General features: G+C 40.3%; 1 protein-coding gene across 1 annotated transcript in view; it reads left to right on the top strand.

Moving 5' to 3' along the window:
* The window catches only part of LOC149443513 (uncharacterized), a 246550-nt gene that overhangs the window by 90386 nt on the left and 134990 nt on the right, over positions 1–21174 (top strand). Inside the window, exons 7-9 of the mRNA XM_089655603.1 lie at positions 6359–6457; positions 7136–7240; positions 15007–15111. Coding sequence (XP_089511729.1) covers positions 6359–6457; positions 7136–7240; positions 15007–15111 — 309 coding nt within the window. The remainder of the gene's footprint in view (positions 1–6358; positions 6458–7135; positions 7241–15006; positions 15112–21174) is intronic.

The raw sequence follows: 21174 nt of genomic DNA, 5'->3' as shown, positions 1-21174 counted from the left end.
TTGCTCAATCTCTCACAACTTTCAGCCTTTTCAAAAATTTATTTTCCTGGTGTATAATGCTCAAGCTCTCAGAATTTGTGGCCTGTCCAAAAAGGCTATCTAGATCAAACAAAGCTGTATGCTACTTTCATCATCAGTGTCCAAAAAAGATACTATTTTTTCATATCCTAAATGCCTGCTCAAGCTCTCAGAAATGGCAGCCCGTTCAAACAGGCTTTTTAGCTGTGGTGCAAACCTGTATGCTATTTCTAGCCTCATGTCCAAAAAAAAAAAAATAATAATACTGTTTTACGAATGCTAAATGCCTGCTTAATTTCTCAGAAATTGTGATCTGTTCAAAACGGCATTCTATCTTTGGTGCAAATCTGTATATTTCCATCAATAATATCCAAAAGAGGCACTATTTTTTTCAGATGTTAAATGTCCACTGAAGCTCTCAGAAATTGCAGCCTGTCCAAACAGTCTTTCTAGCTGTCCTGCAAACCTGAATGCTATTTTGATCTTCAGTGTCCAAGATGCTGCGTGCATCCTCCAGCTCTCAGAAATTGCTGCAAATAGGCTCTATAGCTGTGGTGCAAACCTGTATGCCATTTCTATTCCCTGTATCAAAATAAAAAAAGGCACTAATATTTTTTTCTTGCTGTTAAAAATATCTGCTCAAGCTCTTAGAAATTGCAGCCTGTTCAAAAAAGCTATGTCCAAAAAAGACACTATTTGTATCATATTTTCATATTACAGTTCTTAAATGTCAGTTCAATCACTCGTAAACTGGAGGCTGTCCATACAGGCAGGTAATACAAGTGTTACTTAACCCACAACAGTAAAATCAGTCTGTATATGCAATAAAGCATGCTTGATATACTCACTATGGAACCTAAGGGGTTAATCCTCTGCATGTGTAAAAAGGCTGTTTGATCCTGACTTCTCTATTCTTCCTCTTCTTCCAGTGTCCCCCTCATATCTCCCAATAAGACATATCATGTGGAGACACTCTGCACATGCTCATTTTGGTGTGTATTTCTAGAGAGGTTTTTTATTTTCTTGGGAGGGTGCATGTGATCAGCACAGGGCCAATGAGCATTGTCCAGACAGAGGTAAGGGATCCTGCATCCTCCTAAATCAGAAAGAAAACTCCTCCTAAAAGCTTTAACCAGTGCTCTGCTGGACACTGATAGAAGTCACAAGACTGTTATATACTGCTGATGAGAAAAGGTATTTAGCATTTTAAATGTACTAAAATAATTGCATTTTCATGTTGCGTGTACTGTGGGAGACCAGATATAGTGAATGCAGGGTCTGGGGAGAGCTGATATAGTGAATGCAGAGTCTGGGGAGAGCGGATGTAGTGAATGCAGGGTCCGGGGAGACCAGATATAGTGAATGCGGGGTCCGAGGAGACCGGATATAGTGAATGCGGGGTCCGGGGAGAGCGGATATAGTGAATGCGGGGTCCGGGGAGAGCGGATATAGTGAATGCGGGGTCCGGGGAGAGCGGATATAGTGAATGCGGGGTCCGGGGACAGCGAATATAGTGAATGCAGGGTCCGGGGAGAGCGGATATATTGAATGCGGGGTCCAGGGGAGAGCGGATATAGTGAATGCGGGGTCCGGGGGAGAGCGGATATAGTGAATGCGGGGTCCGGGGGAGAGCGGATATAGTGAATGCGGGGTCCGGGGAGAGCAGATATAGTGAATGCGGGGTCCGGGGAGAGCAGATATAGTGAATGCGGGGTCCGGGGAGAGCGGATATAGTGAATGCAGGGTCCGGGGAGACCAGATATAGTGAATGCGGGGTCCGAGGAGACCGGATATAGTGAATGCAGGGTCCAGGGAGATTGGATCTAGTGAATGCAGGGTCCGGGGAGACCAGATATAGTGAATGTGGGGTCCAAGGAGACCGGATCTAGTGAATGCAGGGTCCGGGGAGACCAGATATAGTGAAAGCGGGGTCCGAGGAGACCGGATATAGTGAATGCAGGGTCCGAGGAGACCAGGTATAGTGCATGTAGGGTCCGTGGAGAGCAGGTATAGTGCATGTAGGGTCCGTGGAGAGCAGGTATAGTGAATGAAGGGTCCGGGGAGACCATATATAGTGAATGCAGGTTCCGGGTAGATAGGATATAGTGAATGCAGGATCTGGAGAGACCGGATATAGTGAATGCAGGGTCCGGGGAGAGCGGATTTAGTGAATGCGGGGTCCGAGCAAACCAGATATAGTGAATGCGGGGTCCGGGGAGAGCGGATATAGTGAATGCAGGGTTCGGGGAGAGCGGATATAGTGAATGCAGGGTTCGGGGAGAGCGGATATAGTGAATGCGGGGTCCGGGGAGACCAGATATAGTGAATGCGTGGTCCAGGGAGAGCGGATATAGTGAATGCGGGGTCCGGGGAGACCGGATATAGTGAATGCGGGGTCCGGGGAGACCGGATATAGTGAATGCGGGGTCCGGGGAGAGCGGATATAGTGAATGCGGGGTCCGGGGAGAGCGGATATAGTGAATGCGGGGTCCGGGGAGAGCGGATATAGTGAATGCGGGGTCCGGGGAGAGCGGATATAGTGAATGCGGGGTCCGGGGACAGCGGATATAGTGAATGCAGGGTCCGGGGACAGCGGATATAGTGAATGCAGGGTCCGGGGAGAGCAGATATATTGAATGCAGGGTATGGGGAGAGCGGATATATTGAATGCGGGGTCCAGGGGAGAGCGGATATAGTGAATGCGGGGTCCGGGGGAGAGCGGATATAGTGAATGCGGGGTCCGGGGAGAGCGGATATAGTGAATGCGGGGTCCGGGGAGGGCGGATATAGTGAATGCGGGGTCCGGGGAGAGCGGATATAGTGAATGCAGGGTCCGGGGAGAGCGGATATATTGAATGCGGGGTCCGGGGAGAGCGGATATAGTGAATGCAGGGTCCAGGGTTAAGTAACATTTTCATAGCTGTGCTGCAAACGTGTCACTTTTTATGTTTAGTCTTTCAAAGAAAAGACACATTTTAGAATTCAATGCAATTTGATTTTTCACTCTCCTTTAAAAAATTGTGGCTTATATGTGAGAGGCTTAAAAGGTGTCCTTTAAACTGGTTCCACTTTTCAGTCTTCAAACTGAGAAAATAGCTCTAAATGTTTTTTTTTTTTTACATTCAATCTGCATGCTCATTCCCTCTGGAATAGTGGAATACCAAAAAGGCTTCAAAGTCTGCAAAGTGTTTATAATTGTTTTTGTATACGGTCTGAGAAAAAAAGAACATTGTGATTTGTTCATCCCAGATCAGGCATTGACAGAATCTTAACAATCAGATGAGTACATGCTGTCCAATTGCTAATCAGTGCAGATTATTTGGCTTGTTGCTCTCACAAACCACACTCAAATATAATGTATATGCAACTAATACAGTCATAATGTAATAATCATTGTGACCGATCTAAACTAACAGATATTACCCCAAATGAGTCAAGGCCTGGACTGAGCAAAGTAGAAGGGAGGGCCAGCATGACTGGGGCATGCAGACGAGGCGGAGAGTGTAATTTGGGTAGAGCCTAGGCAAGGAAAAGGGGATGGGGGGTGGTTATTATTATTATTATTATACAGTATTTATAAAGCGCCAATAGTTCACTCAGCGCTGTACATTACAAAGGGGGACAGAACATGTGACAGAACAATACCAATACAATGCAAAACATGAGGGGATTGAGGGCCCTGCTCTTTCGAGCTTACAATCTAGAAGGGGTGGGATAGTGGTACAGGAGGAGATAGCTGTGGGGGATGGAGTGGTAGGAAGAGTGGAGGAGGTCAGCAAGTTAGCAAGGGGTGAGGTAGGCTTCCCTGAAGAGATGGGTTTTCAGGGTGCGCCTAAAGGAGAGGAGAGTAGGTGATAATCTGATGGGTTGGGGCAGGGAGTTCCAGAGGATGGGTGACACCCTGGAGAAGTCCTGGAGGCGGGCATGGGAGGAGGAGACCAGGGAACTAGAGAGAAGGAGGTCTTGTGAGGAGCGGAGTGTGCGTGCGTTACTTACTTGATTGGTGTACGCAGCATTGTGGGTGGTCTTGCAGGATTTGAAATGGGGGGTTGTGTCTTGTCGGAGTCAGTCGGAGCTTGTGCCATCATGGAGGTGGTTTCTCCCGCCCTCCCGCCCTGAAGTTGGTTTGTATTCTGTTTGTTGTGTTGGTTATAGTTTTGTCATTGTGTTTGTTCCGGTGTTGTTTTGCTGTTTGGTGGTTGTTCGTGGTGTTTGTTTTATGTGGGTTCATGGCGTTTGTTCAAGTTTCAGGATAGCTGTTGTGTCCTGAAGTGTTTGTTCGTTTGTCATGGCAGCTGGCAGGGGTCGATGGGTCTTTGAAGGCGGTGGTGGAGTGACAAGTTGAGGAATTATGGGTTGGGCCCATCGTAGGTATGGGTGTCCCTTCCCAATAAAAGGTCATGTTGGTAATGTGGGAGTTCATTTGGCTGTATCTGGGTTAAGTAACGGTAGTATTGTCCCCGAGGCGGTGTAGTAGCGGCTGGGGGCCTTTCATTGGGTAGCAGATACAGCCGAGTTGGTGATGGGAGTAATGGTGCCTTCAGAGACCTTGGACCCGGGTGGTAATTTACTGTCAGGTATCAATTGAGTTACTGTAAGATATTTATGTTGAGTTATGTTAAATAAATGGCTGCTATGGCCGGTTTTACACCAAAAAGTCAGTTGCGTGTTTATTTGGGGGGAAAGGTTTTGAAGGGGTGGTGGTGTTTTAAGGGGGGTAGGTAAGTATTAACCTCGGGATTCTGCAAGTCCAACAGTCATGTGCTATACACTATACAATTCAAAAAAGTTGCAGAAATTGAGTCTTAACCAGCCTTATTAAAATGAAATCATGGAAATTCCATGTCTATCCATAAACCCTCCTGTGTGACACATCATAAATTGTGCCAATAATACCTGTGACTTCCTCACCTTGGCAGGTGGACCTTAAGATTATAAAAGGTCCCTTTTAAATCAATGGGATCAGTTGCTGCTAATGTCAGGTCACTGCACAATTCACATGCTGCAACCAAGGTAATGGTAACACTCATATGGTATTTTAATAAGGTAGGCCATACACAATGAGATTTTCTTTCCTGCATGCCCGGATTGCAGAGCACCATCGGCTAAGTGTAGATTTTAGCAGAATAGAAATGAAAAATACATAATATATGCACTCATTGGAACTGCATGTCAGGCAGCCTCTGTCTTGTCCATTCTTCCAGCCTGGGATAATGGGGGCAGGTGATATTATGGACACTGGTGAGCTGTTGCAGAGCTTTACAGGGAAACAGCTGCGCTAGAATACTGAAGCCAGTAATCGAGTAACCCAATGGCAGAGCTTAACGGGGAAGCAAAGACCAGACTCCAGGGAATGACATCACATACTAACAGAATGACCAGGGTTTGAAAAAGGGGCAAACATGCCCTAAAACACATTGCCATGCCCCCTCCACGTTCTGTTAGTGTGTAACCCTATCTTCTGGAGTTCTGGACTGCCAGCTGCCTCCCGGTTTTTAGCTGTACTGCCTCTTCTGCTTCCAATACTCAATTATTACTTCTACACAAAATAATCTTTTGGCAAAAATTACCTTTTACAAATTTCTTATGGGGTGGAAATCAATCACATTGGTTTGCTGCTGCTGCTGTAAGTAAGCCAATGAATTATGAACTAGTAAAATAAAAGCGTAAACATGCAATTTATGTGATGACAGAATATGATGTCACTGACACTGTCCCTGAGAGTCTAAACATTCTGCAATTCCACATACACCTTGAAGGCACCCCTAAGCATGTTATTTAAAGGGATTGCATATATTTTAGGCTACCATTTGAGCCACTCCAAAATGGTCTCTCTTTGTTGAATGATAACTTTTAAACTTTTTTTTGTTTGGTACATGTCCCCCAGGTCAGTGCCCGGCCCCCATGCCCCTGCTTTGTTAGTCCCTTAGACTTTTAGCTTAGAAAATGGCCGTCACTGAAAACAAAATTTCAGCTTCCATTGATTTCAGTGGGTTCAGATTCCAGATCCAAACTTCAATAATGTTTGGACTGAACCTGATTGCATTCACCCCATCACTATTAATGAGTTATAAATAGAAGCTTCAGTTCTTATCTCCTTCCACCCACAGAGACAGACATACGGTAAGCACTTCCAGCCACTGACCATATGTGAAGAATGTTACTTAATACAAGCTGGAAATGAGATGGACTTTGTCACCTTTGACTATATCCCCCTTGAGAAAATGTCCCTCTATTCTTCATCTAGAAACAGCTCTAAAATGAAGAATTTTCTCAGCTTGATTGAGAAAACTGGTGTGATCTTCTCTACATTCACATGTCCCTATTTTGTACCTTGCAGAATCACCACCAAAAATACAAAGCGATACTGCAATAAACATTTCTCTTATTGATCCCAGAAAGCCATTTGGAATAGCTACTGTCCATGCATTCGCCAAAGGTAAGTCGCGTTCTACATTCTGTTCACCCTGGGGCTGTGCAAACATTGATTTCACCTTCTATAGTGCTCAGGACAATATATAATCCAGTAAAAGAAAGAATTGTAACTTTGAAAATCACAAATCTGTTCACTCATCATGACTAAGCACCTCTTCTAGGGACACACTAAGAGAAATGAGCATCCTGGCAGAGACATGTTGAGCACTCACTCGCTTGTCTTCTCTCCCCCACCTTTCCTGACCTGTGGGGCTTCATGCTTGGATAAGGGCTTGATATGGATATTGGGGGGGACTCCATGCTGGTCTTTTTATTTCTTTTTAATTTCCGACATTTTTTTTTTTTTTTTTTTACATTCAGCTGACAGTTGAAACATTAATGCATGGTTTTCTCTACTTAAATACTGGATGACTCTATAAAATAACTCACGCGGTATTTTAGTAGCGTTTTTTAGAGAATGCAAACATTTTTCTAAGTAAATGCTGAGCGGTATCTTAACGCATACTCTGATGCAGTAATATACTGCTTAGTAAATTGCGCCATTTGTCCCTTTTGGGCAAATGTCTCTTTGCTCTTATTCTTAAAACAGCTCTAAACTTTAGGATTTTCTCACTGTGTTACAGACAGCTGGTGTGATGTTTTTTAGTTCAGTAACTTCATCCTTCTTTTCTGTTCTCTGCAGAACCACAACTAGAAGTCACTCCGATAAGAGGCAACATTCGGAGCAAAATATCCCGTACAGCTACCAGCAAGCAATCGGAAGTATCTCTTTCCCATGCATTCAAAGGTAAGTCATGTTCTACACTCCACAACTACACATCACACCCTGGCACTGTGCACATATTGGTCTTCACTTTCTATAGTGCTCAGGAGAATATACTGTATATTCCAGCAATGGAAACAATTGCAGCCTTGAAGCTCACAAATCTGCAAATCTGTTCACTCCTCAAGACTAAGCACTCTTCTATGGACACGCTAAGAGAAATGAGCAGCTGTCCAGGAACATGTTGAGCACAAATATCGCACTTTGCTGAGTACATGGGATCCACTGACAGGACATGCTGAGATGAGATAGCCCGTTACCTAACACACATGAACTCTACAGAACTCTATCAGGGATACGATAAACACATGCCAGATACATTCTTATTGTACGAAAGACCTGGCCATGGACATGGTGATTACAGGGTTATTTTCCTGGAACATCTTGAAACAAAGCTGAACACTTTATTATGAATATTGTGACATAAGAAGAATTCTGCCAAGCACATGCTGGTCACAAGATACACTGTGCCAGGGATGTGATGAACACAATGAGAACTCTACCAACAACATAATGCACACATCAGCATGCAATTTACCATGCAAATGATAAAACACATGGAGCAGTGTGCCACATTCCTAAAACCAAACACAGAGGGGACATTTCTAGGGACATACGTGGTATATGAGGTTCTCTGTTAGGGTTATATGGAGCACACTGAGCCGTGGATCTGCAAAGCAAAATAAGTAATTTAGTAAAGTTCTAAGTATTAGATGGATCCTCCTGCGCTTAAATGGAGCCCTAACCCTAAGCTGCTAACACTAAAACTTAAACCCAATAAGTGCAAATAACAAATAATATATACTATATATATATATATATATATATATATACTATATTTCTATAGTACTCAGGACAATATATATTACAGTAAGCAATTTTAACTTTGAAACTTATAAATCTTTTCATTCCTCATGACTAAGCACTCTTCTAGGTACACCCTATGAGAAATGAGCAGCCTACCAGGGACATGTTGAGCACACATATCACACTCTGCCTAGTACATGGGATCTACTGACAGGACTTCCTGAGATCAGATGTCCCTCTACCTGGAGCACACTGACCCTTCAATACATTCTATCAGGAATATCAAGCCTTTAGGATCACCCTGGATCCTCAACAATCCTGGTTGGTAACTCACAGGCTGTCCTCCTATTTGGCCTCCTCCACACCTTCACCTTTATGACTTATAGGGTCCTCTACAACGATCCTCTGCAAATTCTCACTCACATGATAGTGAGCCCAAAAAAGAGATCTTCCATAGTGTAGTAATTCAAATTTAGCACAGTTTTTATTTAAAAAACAACAAGAAGTAACTCACATTTGTGTACAGCGTCTTCCTCTCCCCTGCATGGGTAAACTGCACTCGTGTGTTACTTCCTGGGAGTTTGAAAAATGGCATCCCGTACCGGAAGTGCGTCACTCCGGAAACCGGAAGCTGCGTATCAGCGTGCCTACCCGTTACGTCACGTGGTCTCGTGACTTCCTCGGGGTGTGTAGGGCACTAAGAGGAATAGGGCACTGTGAGATCTATCACAAGGTTTATATATTTTAGTTTCACTATTCACATAAAGATTGATTTGAATTTGCTTTTTATGATTGAGTTTATTAGCGCTACACTAGTTTAATATTCATTTGTGCACTGTTTTGGTATCAGTTTGAGTGTAAGCAGCTGAAAGATAGGGGGGTGGGGTCCATAGAAGCGCAGGAGGATTTATAACAAGTATAACATGTGCAAGCAAAAATGCTTTTTTTTTATTGTCCTTGCATGTGATTGGGTATTCTTTACAAACTGAAGCTTTACTTAATTTACTAAGCTCTGGAGTAATTGCACTTTGCAAACTGCACAGTCTATTTGCCTTTAGTAAATCAAACCCAAAGTGTCTTTTCCAAATTAGTAAATGTGTGAAAGACCTCCTGCACTCCTTAGTAAGTCCCTATATACTAATCAGGGAGGTAAAGCTGCCAACATCTAGTCATAAACCTAATGACAAATGTGAAATAAAAAAGAAAATAATGTGGCGCTTATACCATATAACCCCCCCCCCAACAAAACCTTAAATATAACAATAAGCACATCAATAATTAGCAAAATTAATAGAAAGTGTATAAGAGTGAAAAGATGCACATCTGTAAATATAAATAAATCAATATGCAATAATAAACAAAACAACATATTTAAATCGTGATGCATATAAGTGTCTATATCACTCACACAATACACGTGTGACAAAGTGCAAACTAACAGGTCCAAAATGGGACCAACAAATTACAGTAGTGCCCCAAATGATCCTAAACAGATCTATTAGTGATATATAAACAACAAACAAGAAGTCTAAACTGGGACTAAACACAAAATAGTGCTCCGACCTCCCAACGGAAAACAGAAGTGCTCCAGGCACAAAAACATATAAATAACAAACACTGTGTCACTAATAAACCCAGTACATCCAACCGTGCATAAGATCAATTATAAGTTATTACAAGTAATTGTATACAAAAAAGTCCCGTGAGGTGAAAAAACACCTAATTGCAATAAACAGTACAGTCCTCATAAAGTTTTAACCCAACAGTGATGACAGGTGTGCGAAGATATCCGAAAATGGCTGAAATGCCCGTTCACCTCCCTGTTTTGACCCGAAAGGGCCAAAACGCTTTTAGGATCACTACACCTGGATCCTTAGTGCTTGGGACTCCTCCAAAGCTCTCCACACTGATCTCCCCTCAAGTATAGGCTCATAAGGTAGCAGATCTCCTCTCCAGGCAATTAAGCAGTAAGTGGCCTCTCATTTCCTCAGAAAATACAAGTGAATACTTCCATAGTGTCATACTGTTTATTCACTATTGAATATAGCACCAAAATATTCTATTATGCTCTCACATTTTAAATCATCTTTCCCAATGCATTTAATAAATTCAAACCTCAGATCAGATGTATTTGCATGGGTGTCCTGGGTGTCTCAAGATGGCGTCCGACCGGAAGTGCGTCACCGCCGACGCGTATCATCACACTAACCTCGTGACGTCATCAGGGCCTAATGATGATGATCCGTTTAGGATCATTTGGGGCACTACTGTTATTTGTTGGTCCCATTTTGGACCTGTTAGTTGGCACTTTGTATTGTGTGAGTGATATAGACACTTATATGCATCACGATTTATATCTGTTGTTTTGTTTATTATTGAATATTGATTTATTTATATTTACAGATGTGCATCTTTTCACTTTTATACACTTTCTATTAATTTTGCTAATTATTTATGTGCTTATTGTTATCTGTATATATGTTTGTTTGGTTGGGTTTTATTTGGTATTAGCGCCACTTTATTTTCTTTTTTCAAATTAGTGCTTCTCACTAATCACAAAGTGCTCATGCATCAAAACTCTGTTCACCTCACCCTTTGTGGTTAGCACTTGTCAAATGCTCTGTGACCCCTTATGAAATAAGAATGTCCCAAGAGCTTTTGTACAGGCTCCCTCTCCTCCAGGTCTGCTCATCACACTACTCACTGGGGTGTACCTCCAAATAATATTCCTCCAACGCCTACAATTCCCAGGAATGAAACCAGAAGAAATGACCACTAATAGTGTAGCAACGCTTTATGTAATGCTTTAAAACATCAATTGTGCACTTACATACCATATATATGAAGATCAGGCTTTCAGTGTTCTATTGGCACCTCCAATTCCTACTCAGTATGACCGTGTGTTCCCTCATAGTGGAAGTGACATCACCAGAAATTACGTTACTAGGGTAGCTCTGCCCAACACATTTTATTGGCATAACGTCTTCAGGGAATCCGTGTCAGGAGGAACAAAAAGTAGATATAAAGCTGCATTTTTTTTCTGCATGGCATTGGGACCGTTAGGGATATGGGAGGGGGGGGGGCCGTTGTACAAATACTGCCCTCCCAAACAATAATTATTACTCTGGCTGACTAAACTCACGTAACACAGATGTGTCTTTTTTAATATTAGTATGAGTGGCACTAATTTTCTGCATTTGAAAAGCCATGTAGATTAAAAAAATATGGTGCACAGCTACCCTAAATAATGCCATTCTTACACACTAGCTTATCCCAAAATACCAGATGTATTAATTAAAATTGCACAAGACAGTTATAAAATCCAATATAGCTCATATCAAACATAACTTATATGTGACTAATCATACCCTCAGTGTATTCAGTGAATAAATATACCACTCACTCATCGATCATGAAGTGAACTGATCCACTAGAGATCCATAGTGAGACGGGAAAGTGAATAAATATTGTAAACATAAAGAAACGCCAGTGGAAGAAAAAAAAAGTCCTAATAGAACTGCAATATTGTGAAATATATTCATAAATACTAAAAAATTGTGAATCCCTAAATCTGGGATCAATTATCACGCTGACAATACTAGTGACCACAGAGGCTATAAATTTGCCAAATAAAAGTGAAAAATAAGTGAAAACATCTCAGTGAATCCCTGAATGTGGGATTAAATATCACACAATAGTGACAAGTGCAGTGATTAAAAGACAAAATATAATAAATAATAAATATTATTAAATTGATATCACAAAAAATGATTTTCAAAAAAACTTTTATAAAGTGTCTCATGAAATAAGTCCAAAGGAAAAGTTCAAAGGTGCGTAAATGCCAAATATTCCAAAGACTTCAGAAAGTGCGGATGGTAAAGTGAATATGCATGACAACAAACAGGAAATAATCCATAAAAGGCTGAATTGTCCTCTCACCTCCTTGAAGCTACCCAAAAGAGCCAAAAGGCTTGTTAGAAAACAAGAGTGAACTTCCACAGTTTGGTCCCCCCTTCAAGGATGATATCCGTCCGCAGCGGTGATATCCCCTTCACAGGTTAATGGAAGAAGCGGCAGGGTCCCCTCCAGGGATGATTTAGTAAGATACTGCCAGCTCGCATTAAGGTCTCCTTGAAACAACCCAAAAGGGCCAAAACACCTGTTAGAAAACAAGAGTGACCGTCCACAGTTTGGTCCCCCCTTCAAGGATGATATCCGTCCGCAGCGGTGATATCCCCTTCACAGGTTAATGGAAGAAGTGGCAGGGTCCCCTCCAGGGATGATTTAGTAAGATACAGCCAGCTCACATTAAGGTCAGGATAAGGACAGAAAAAGATCTCCCATAGTGTAAATCTGTTAAATATACCTTTAAACACATATATATCCAAATGCCCACTCACTTTTGCACATAATAAAACAAGCTGTAAAACCTCATGCTATGGGTGTACTTGCATGGGCTTTTTGGGTGTAGCAAGATGGCGTCCACGCCGGAAATACGTCAGCCATATACCTTTTAAATAAGCTCCAATTTTGTATGTATAACTAATCTTACCGTGGCTTTATTTTCATTCCTGTAATATTGGTATGGGAAGGCTTTCAAAAAACTAAAGCAAAAGGGGAGCAGTTCTCAATATATACCAACTTCTTTTTCCCACAACAATTTCATGAAAGACCAATACAAGAAAAATTCCCCCTGCAGTATTCATAAATTAGCCTCAATGTTGTGAAAACTCTTTTAATACAGATTCATCAGTTATGGATAGAAGATTCAGTTCTTATCTCCTCCCACGCACAATGTCAGACAAGAACTCTTTCAGCCACCAACTATATGAGAAGAGTCTGGCTTATCGCTTAGTGGGGTTGGAGAAATGGGAGGGGGTTTTGGAACCTTAGACTATGTCCCCCTTGAAAAAATGTCCATCTACTCTTAATCTGGAAACATTTCTAAAATGTAGAATTTTCTCAGCCTGATAGAGAGGTGTGATGTTCTTTAGTTTAACCACTTCCCTCCCGGCCAATAGCCGAATGGCGGCCGGGAAAACGCTCTAGATTCCTGGGTGGACACCATTTGGCGTCCTCCCGCACATGCGCAGTTTTCGCGCTTGCAGAGCCGCTCAGCGGCGCGATCTGTCCCTGGCCGTGCACCTCGGACACGGCCGATGACAGATCTGAGTACTGGCCCCCGTTGCTGGTACCATGTGACCTGCTGTGACCAATCACAGCAGGTCACATGACATTTGTATACAATGGATGGCTTCATTCATGCCATCCATTGTATACTAGTGTCTAGCTGTGAATAGTCACAGCTAAGCACATGCAAATGTCATGTGATTAGCTGTGGTCAAATCACAGCTAAGCACAAAAAAAAAAAAAACCCTGAATGAATCGATGTCATTCAGGTAAATGCTTGCTTATAAAAAAATAATTCTTTGCTATAAGCAAATTGTGTAAAAAAAAAAAAAAAAATTCTGATCACTTCCCCAAAGTAGTACAATGTTACTATAGTAACATTGTACTACTTTGGACATAGTGAAATATGAAAACAAAATCTTAAAAAAAAGAAAAAAGTAAAAATTAAAAATAATAAAAAAAATAAAATATTTTTTTTTTCATACTGTCACCAGTCAGTGTCCCTGATCACCGCCATGCCAGTTATATGATGACACTGTACTGCATTGGTGACAGTATGTAAAAAAAAAATAGTGAATTAATTTTTTGCATTTTTTCATTTTCCGAAAAATTATGACAAAAAAAAACTTCAAAAAACTCGCCATACCTCTTATGAAGTACGTCGGACTGTCTACTGTGCAAAAAGGGGTCATTTGGTGGATATCTGTACTGTTCTGACATTTGGGGGATATCTGTACCGTTCTGACATTTGGGGGATATCTGTACTGTTCTGACATTTGGGGGATATCTGTACCGTTCTGACATTTGGGGGATATCTGTACCGTTCTGACATTTGGGGGATATCTGTACTGTTCTGACATTTGGGGGATATCTGTACTGTTCTGACATTTGGTGGATATCTGTCCTGTCCTGACATTTGGGGGATATCTGTACTGTTCTGACATTTGGGGGATTCCTGTCCTGACATTTGGGGGATATCTGTACTGTCCTGACATTTGGGGGATATCTGTACTGTCCTGACATTTGGGGAATATCTGTACTGTCCTGACATTTGGGGGATATCCGTACCGTCCTGACATTTGGGGGATATCTGTACCGTCCTGACATTTGGGGGATATCTGTACCGTCCTGACATTTGGGGGATATCTGTACCGTCCTGACATTTGGGGGATATCTGTACCGTCCTGACATTTGGGGGATATCTGTACCGTCCTGACATTTGGGGGATATCTGTACTGTTCTGACATTTGGGGGATATCTGTACCGTCCTGACATTTGGGGGATATCTGTACTATTCTGACATTCTTGGACCTCAAGAAATTAGATTGGCCGTCAGTACTTCAGGATTGATCAATATTCAGATCTATACCATAGTTTGTGAACTCTATAACTTTCCTACAAACTAAATAATACATCCTAATTTGGGTTATTTTCACCAAAGACATGTAGCAGAATACATCTCGGCCTAAATTTATGAAGAACAATTATTTATTTGCAAACTTTTATAACAGAAACAAAGAAAAACGTGTGTTTTTTTTCAAAATTTTCGGTCTTTTTTTGTTAATTTAGCAGAAAATAAAAACCCCAGCGGTGATTAAATACCACCAAAAGAAAGCTCTAGTTGTGTGAAGAAAATGATAAAATTTTAGTTTGGTACAATGTTGTATGACCGCGTAATTGTCATTCAAAGTGTGAGAGCGCTGAAACCTGAAAAATGGCCTGGGCAGGAAGGGGGAAAATTGCCCGGAATTGAATTGGTTAAGCACTACATCCTTCTTTTCTGTTCCCTGCAGGACCACAACCACAAGTCACTCCGATACAAGGCAACATTCCAAGATTCTTATCCCGTACAGCTCTCAGCAAGCAATCGGAAGTATCTCTTTCCCATGCATTCAAAGGTAAGTCATGTTCTACACTCCACAACTACACATCACACCCTGGCACTGTGCACATATTGGTCTTCACTTTCTATAGTGCTCAGGAGAATATACTGTATATTCCAGCAATGGAAACAATTGCAGCCTTGAAGCTCACAAATCTGCAAATCTGTTCACTCCTCATGACTAAGCACTCTTCTATGGACACGCTAAGAGAAATGAGCAGCTGTCCAGGAACATGTTGAGCACAAATATCACACTCTGCTGAGTACATGGGATCCACTGACAGGACATGCTGAGATCAGATAGCCCGTTACCTAACACACATGAACTCTACAGAAAACTCTATCAGGGATATAATAAACACATGCCAGATACATTCTTATTGTATGAAAGACCTGGCCATGGACATGGTGATTACAGGGTTATTTTCCTGGAACATCTTGAAACAAAGCTGAACACTTTATTATGAATATTGTGACATAAGAAGAATTCTGCCAAGCACATGCTGGTCACAAGATACACTGTGCCAGGGATGTGATGAACACAATGAGAACTCTACCAACAACATAATGCACACATCAGCATGCAATTTACCATGCAAATGATAAAACACATGGAGCAGTGTGCCACATTCCTAAAACCAAACACAGAGGGGACATTTCTAGGGACATACGTGGTATATGAGGTTCTCTGTTAGGGTTATATGGAGCACACTGAGCCGTGGATCTGCAAAGCAAAATAAGTAATTTAGTAAAGTTCTAAGTATTAGATGGATCCTCCTGCGCTTAGATGGAGCCCTAACCCTAAGCTGCTAACACTAAAACGTAAACCCAATAAGTGCAAATAACAAATAATATACACACAGTGCAGCGCTTATTATATGCTATAAAAAATAATGTGATATATTCTTCTCAATATTAAACAGTGAAATATAATAATAATAATAGTAAAAATATATTTTTATATATAAGTGCACAACACTCAATCCCCCCTTTTAATCCACACTTGAGGGATCCAATATTCTGAAAACATAAGTGCAAAACGTGAATCCCCTCTGATGTAAATGATACAAACAGTGCTAAATGTCACACACCACACTTAACAAAATTCAAATGACAATAAACTGATAAACCCCCAGACGGAATAGTAATAAAGTCCAAATTCAATCATATATAAATTTGAGCTCCAACTGCAATCGCATGCAAGTGATGATGTGTGTAGGTGGTCACAGAATTAGTGTCAATCCTTTAGTGGCCAAAATGCCCCCTCACCTCCTTGCATTGACCACAAAGGGCCAGCTCGCTTATGGGATCACACCAATCCTCATAGGATCCCCTTCAATGGTGGTATATGCTCCTCTTTCAAAGCCTCCTCCACATAGGTATCAGCAAAACCTCATACAGGATCATAGTAAAACAAAGAGATCCTCCATAGTGTAATATGTTTATTCAGGGTATAAAATACACATGAAAAAAATGCCCACTCACGTTTTACCTTTACATGACAGCTTTCTACCTCCTGCTACTGCATGGGTATAGGAAAAAGGTGTTCCAATATGGCGCCCATGCCGGAAATTACGTCACCACGTAACCGGAAGTTCCTCCCCGCGTACCGACGCGCTACGTCATGCTAGCCACATGACTTCATCAGGGTATCAGCTACTAGCCACATCGAGCTCATTTTGATCACAACAACACTTTGCCAGGAACAAGTTGAGCACACTGCTGGGGAATACTGGACACACTGAAAAATCTGCAAAGGACAAGTAGAGAACACTGAACTCTCTTCCAGGGACATTCTGAGCACACTGAGCACCCTGTCAGGGAAATGTTCAGCACACTAACCACTCTACTAGTGGAATGTTTATTCCTCTGTCAGGGATATGCCGCAAACACTGAGCAATTTGCCAGGACATGTTAAGTATAGTGAGCACGGTACAGTTATACTGGATATCAAAACTTCTAATTTGCACTCTCCTGGGTTGCAGACCGGTTGACTTAATCTTTGTGGAGTAGTAGAAGAAATAACATGTGTGTGTTGTGCTGTTGCTGGAAAATGATTGACAGGAATCTGGAGTAGAGAATTAACATCAACATTTTGCATGAAAATGGGCAAAAGTGCGAGTGAAACCTTAGCTCTGTTACAATATCAAGAGTTTTGTCCATGATGATGCAAGAAGTGTGAACTGGTATGATGTTCTTTAGATCAATCACTACATGCCTCTTTTTCTACCCTGCAGAACCAAAACCACAAGTCAACATTACAAGCATTAAACATAAAATTAGTGAAGCGCTTGTATCTCATGAATACAATCATGTGTCTCCATAAAGTATAATAGTAAATCAAAGTGACCACTATATATATTAAAAATATGTGAACTCCCTCTAGTGGATAGAAAAAATAATGTCAACCGAAATGACTATAATAGCTAAATATCACACATTAAGAACCTAAATATGTAGTGCATAAATCAGATATACTAAACAAAGTATATATACATGAAAACAGAATAATTGGCCACATACAATGGTGTCTAAATCAAACATAACTAATATATGCCATAAGTGAAAAAGACAATATCAAAGGTGAAAAAATATTCCATGCATGTGACTGTGCTTTAAGCTGGAACACACACGTGATCTCCACTTCTAAGTGCAAGTACTCTCCTTCAAATGGCAGCAATGCCTGCTCACCTCCCTTCCTCGACCCACACAGGGCCTCAAAGCAGTTACCACCTCAGTGGTGTATTCCTCTGGCAGACTCCTTAATCCTCCTCCTCTCTTATGCAACTCATAAAAAGACAAGAAAGCCTTCCATAGTGTAGTAAGTTTTAATAGGCAAAGTAAAAAGTGACAAAGTAAACCACTCACATGCTCCTTTCCATAAACAAGCGTTTTTCCCAGCCTGTGGGTAGATATGCATGCACCTGGGGGAATCCAATATGGCCACTGCGTCCGGACATACGTCACCAGGAAGTAGACAAACCGACGCGTTGCGTCACGTGCGTCGTGACTTCATCAGGGTACCGCCCCCTGGTGACTCAATGGTATTTATAGAGGAAAAAAAAAAAAAAAAACCTAATTGGATTCTATTGTGAGGGCGGGCATACGGCGGACATCTTATTGAAGTCCTGCACTCACATACATGAATCTATCCCATATATGAATTCTAGTGCTGGGTACGAATCTCCCTATATCATATTCAAGATATATCTATGTGGGAAAAGAACGGATGATATATATAAACCTATATAAACCACATCTACAACTAAATAGATGCACTGTTATCGAATCATGAACTTTATTAATCATAAAAATGTTAAAACCATTACTCATAATGGGCTTCCTTATTAAATAGATATATATATCCTAAATGAACTGGAAAAAAAAAAAAAAAAAAAAAATATATAAAAATAAAAATAAATATAGAAATAAAAATAGAAAATAAATATAAAAAAATAAAATAAAAAAATATAAATAAAAATAAAAATAAAATAAAAATAAAAATAATAATAAAAATAAAATAAAATAAAATAAAAATAATAAAAATAAAAATAATAATAAATATGAAAAAAAACAAAAAAAACAAAACAAAACAAAAAAAAAAACGGTCATTCGGATAAATGCTCAGAGAGCTCGTTAAATGTCAATTTTAAAAAGGAGAATTAAAATTAAAATTAAATAAAGTGGCATGCACAAATACCAATAGCTTGGGTTTACAAAAAATACATTCGTCATATTAACAAAATTAAAAAATACAATAAATAAGTTAATATTACCAGAGATAATTTATATATAAATTATTATTACCAGATCAATCTTTTAACATTTAAAATACACATTTTAAAAATCGCTAATAAAACAGTTGAGATCAAACTCAATATTAAGGCCATGCGGTGCCTGTGTATGCATGGTATACATCCATCTCGACTCTGCCTGACTAAGGGATTTAATCTTATTACTCCCCCTCCAATGACTCACATACTTCTGTATACCCCAAAACTTGAGTCCTGACGGGTCTTTATTATGCTGTTTTAAGAAGTGCCGGGAAACGCTATGTTTAGGGAACCCCTTTTTTATGTTTTGTACATGTTCCCTCATGCGTTTCCACATAGGCCTTTTGGTTCTTCCTATATACTGATAACCACATGCACATTCAAGGCCATAAACTACTCCCTCTGTGTGGCATGAAATGAAATCTTTAATCTTATATGTTGTACCATCATAATTGGCCTTGAAAGTGTTACATTTGCCATTTTTACCCTTGGTTGCTCTACATGCGTAACATTTTCGGCACGGAAAAAAACCTACTTGGTCAAGAAATGTAATACTCTTCTTTTTGACTGGTGACTCAAGTACATTTTTAACTAGTTTCGTCCTCACAGAAGGGGCCTTCCTATATATAAATTTTGGATTATCTCCCAAAATCTTATTTAGATCAGGGTCCGTCTTAAGAATAGACCAATGTTTAAAAAATATTTTCTCGATTTTTTTATAATGGACATTGTAGTCCAGAATAATTGCCATTTGACTCTCAAAATTCTCCTTTTTACTTTTGTCTACAATCAGTGACTCCCTCTCCATATTTTGCACTTCAATTATTCTCTTCTCTACTTCTTTCTCAGGGTAGCCTTTTTTGATAAACTTATCTCCTAAGGTCTTTGCTTGTTTCTTATACTCTTCCTTATCAGAGCAATTCCTTCTCAACCTCACTAGCTGGCCCTTAGGTATGTTATAGAGCCATGGGCGGTAATGGCAACTGTCTGATGGTATGAATCCATTACGATCCACTTCTTTAAAATAAGTACTTGTATAAATTTTCCCTTGTTGATTCATAATGTTAAGATCCAAAAAATTAATTTTTTCTTTATCAAAAGTCCAGGAAAATTTAATATTTTTCGTGTTATTATTTAATCCATTCAGAAAATTAATCAACAGTTGTCTATTTCCCTTCCAAATGATGATAACATCATCAATATAACGATAATATGAGATAAGTTCACATGGGGTTTGTTTGTAAATGGCTTCCTCCTCCCAGTGGGCCATATATAGATTGGCAACACTGGGGGCAAACCTTGCCCCCATAGCAACACCCCTAATCTGCTGGAAAAAAGTATGATTGTGCCAGAAGTAATTATGTAAAAGACAAAACTCTAGACACTCCAATGTATATTTCCTTTGGACTCGTTGGATATCACTATATTTTTCAAGTCCCCACTTCACTGCATCCATTGCTCCATCATGGTCAATAATGGTATACAGCGAAGTTACATCTGCACTTGCTATGATAATTTCTGGGTGACCTTCAATTTTGTCTAATATTTGAATTAAATGTTTCGTATCCCGTAGGTACGCTTTAGTTCTTTTAACTACTGGCTGTAGATAGAAATCCACATATTGACCAAGTCTTGATAGGACTGATTGGATACCGTTCACTATTGGTCTACCTGGTGGATCCTTCATATTCTTGTGTATTTTCGGTACAGTGTATATCACTGGAATACGGCAAGTTTCACGTATCAGATATTTGGTTTCCTTTTTATTCAAGATTTTTTTTTTATTATTTTTTTCAGTTCATTTAGGATATATATATCTATTTAATAAGGAAGCCCATTATGAGTAATGGTTTTAACATTTTTATGATTAATAAAGTTCATGATTCGATAACAGTGCATCTATTTAGTTGTAGATGTGGTTTATATAGGTTTATATATATCATCCGTTCTTTTCCCACATAGATATATCTTGAATATGATATAGGGAGATTCGTACCCAGCACTAGAATTCATATATGGGATAGATTCATGTATGTGAGTGCAGGACTTCAATAAGATGTCCGCCGTATGCCCGCCCTCACAATAGAATCCAATTAGGTTTTTTTTTTTTTTTTTTCCTCTATAAATACCATTGAGTCACCAGGGGGCGGTACCCTGATGAAGTCACGACGCACGTGACGCAACGCGTCGGTTTGTCTACTTCCTGGTGACGTATGTCCGGACACAGTGGCCATATTGGATTCCCCCAGGTGCATGCATATCTACCCACAGGCTGGGAAAAACGCTTGTTTATGGAAAGGAGCATG

Source organism: Staurois parvus, unplaced genomic scaffold (assembly GCF_062004578.1).
Source record: "Staurois parvus isolate SC_StPar_1 unplaced genomic scaffold, SC_StPar_1.0 ptg000854l, whole genome shotgun sequence".
NCBI classification, from domain to species: domain Eukaryota; kingdom Metazoa; phylum Chordata; class Amphibia; order Anura; family Ranidae; genus Staurois; species Staurois parvus.
This window is presented reverse-complemented; position numbering and strand designations above follow the sequence as displayed.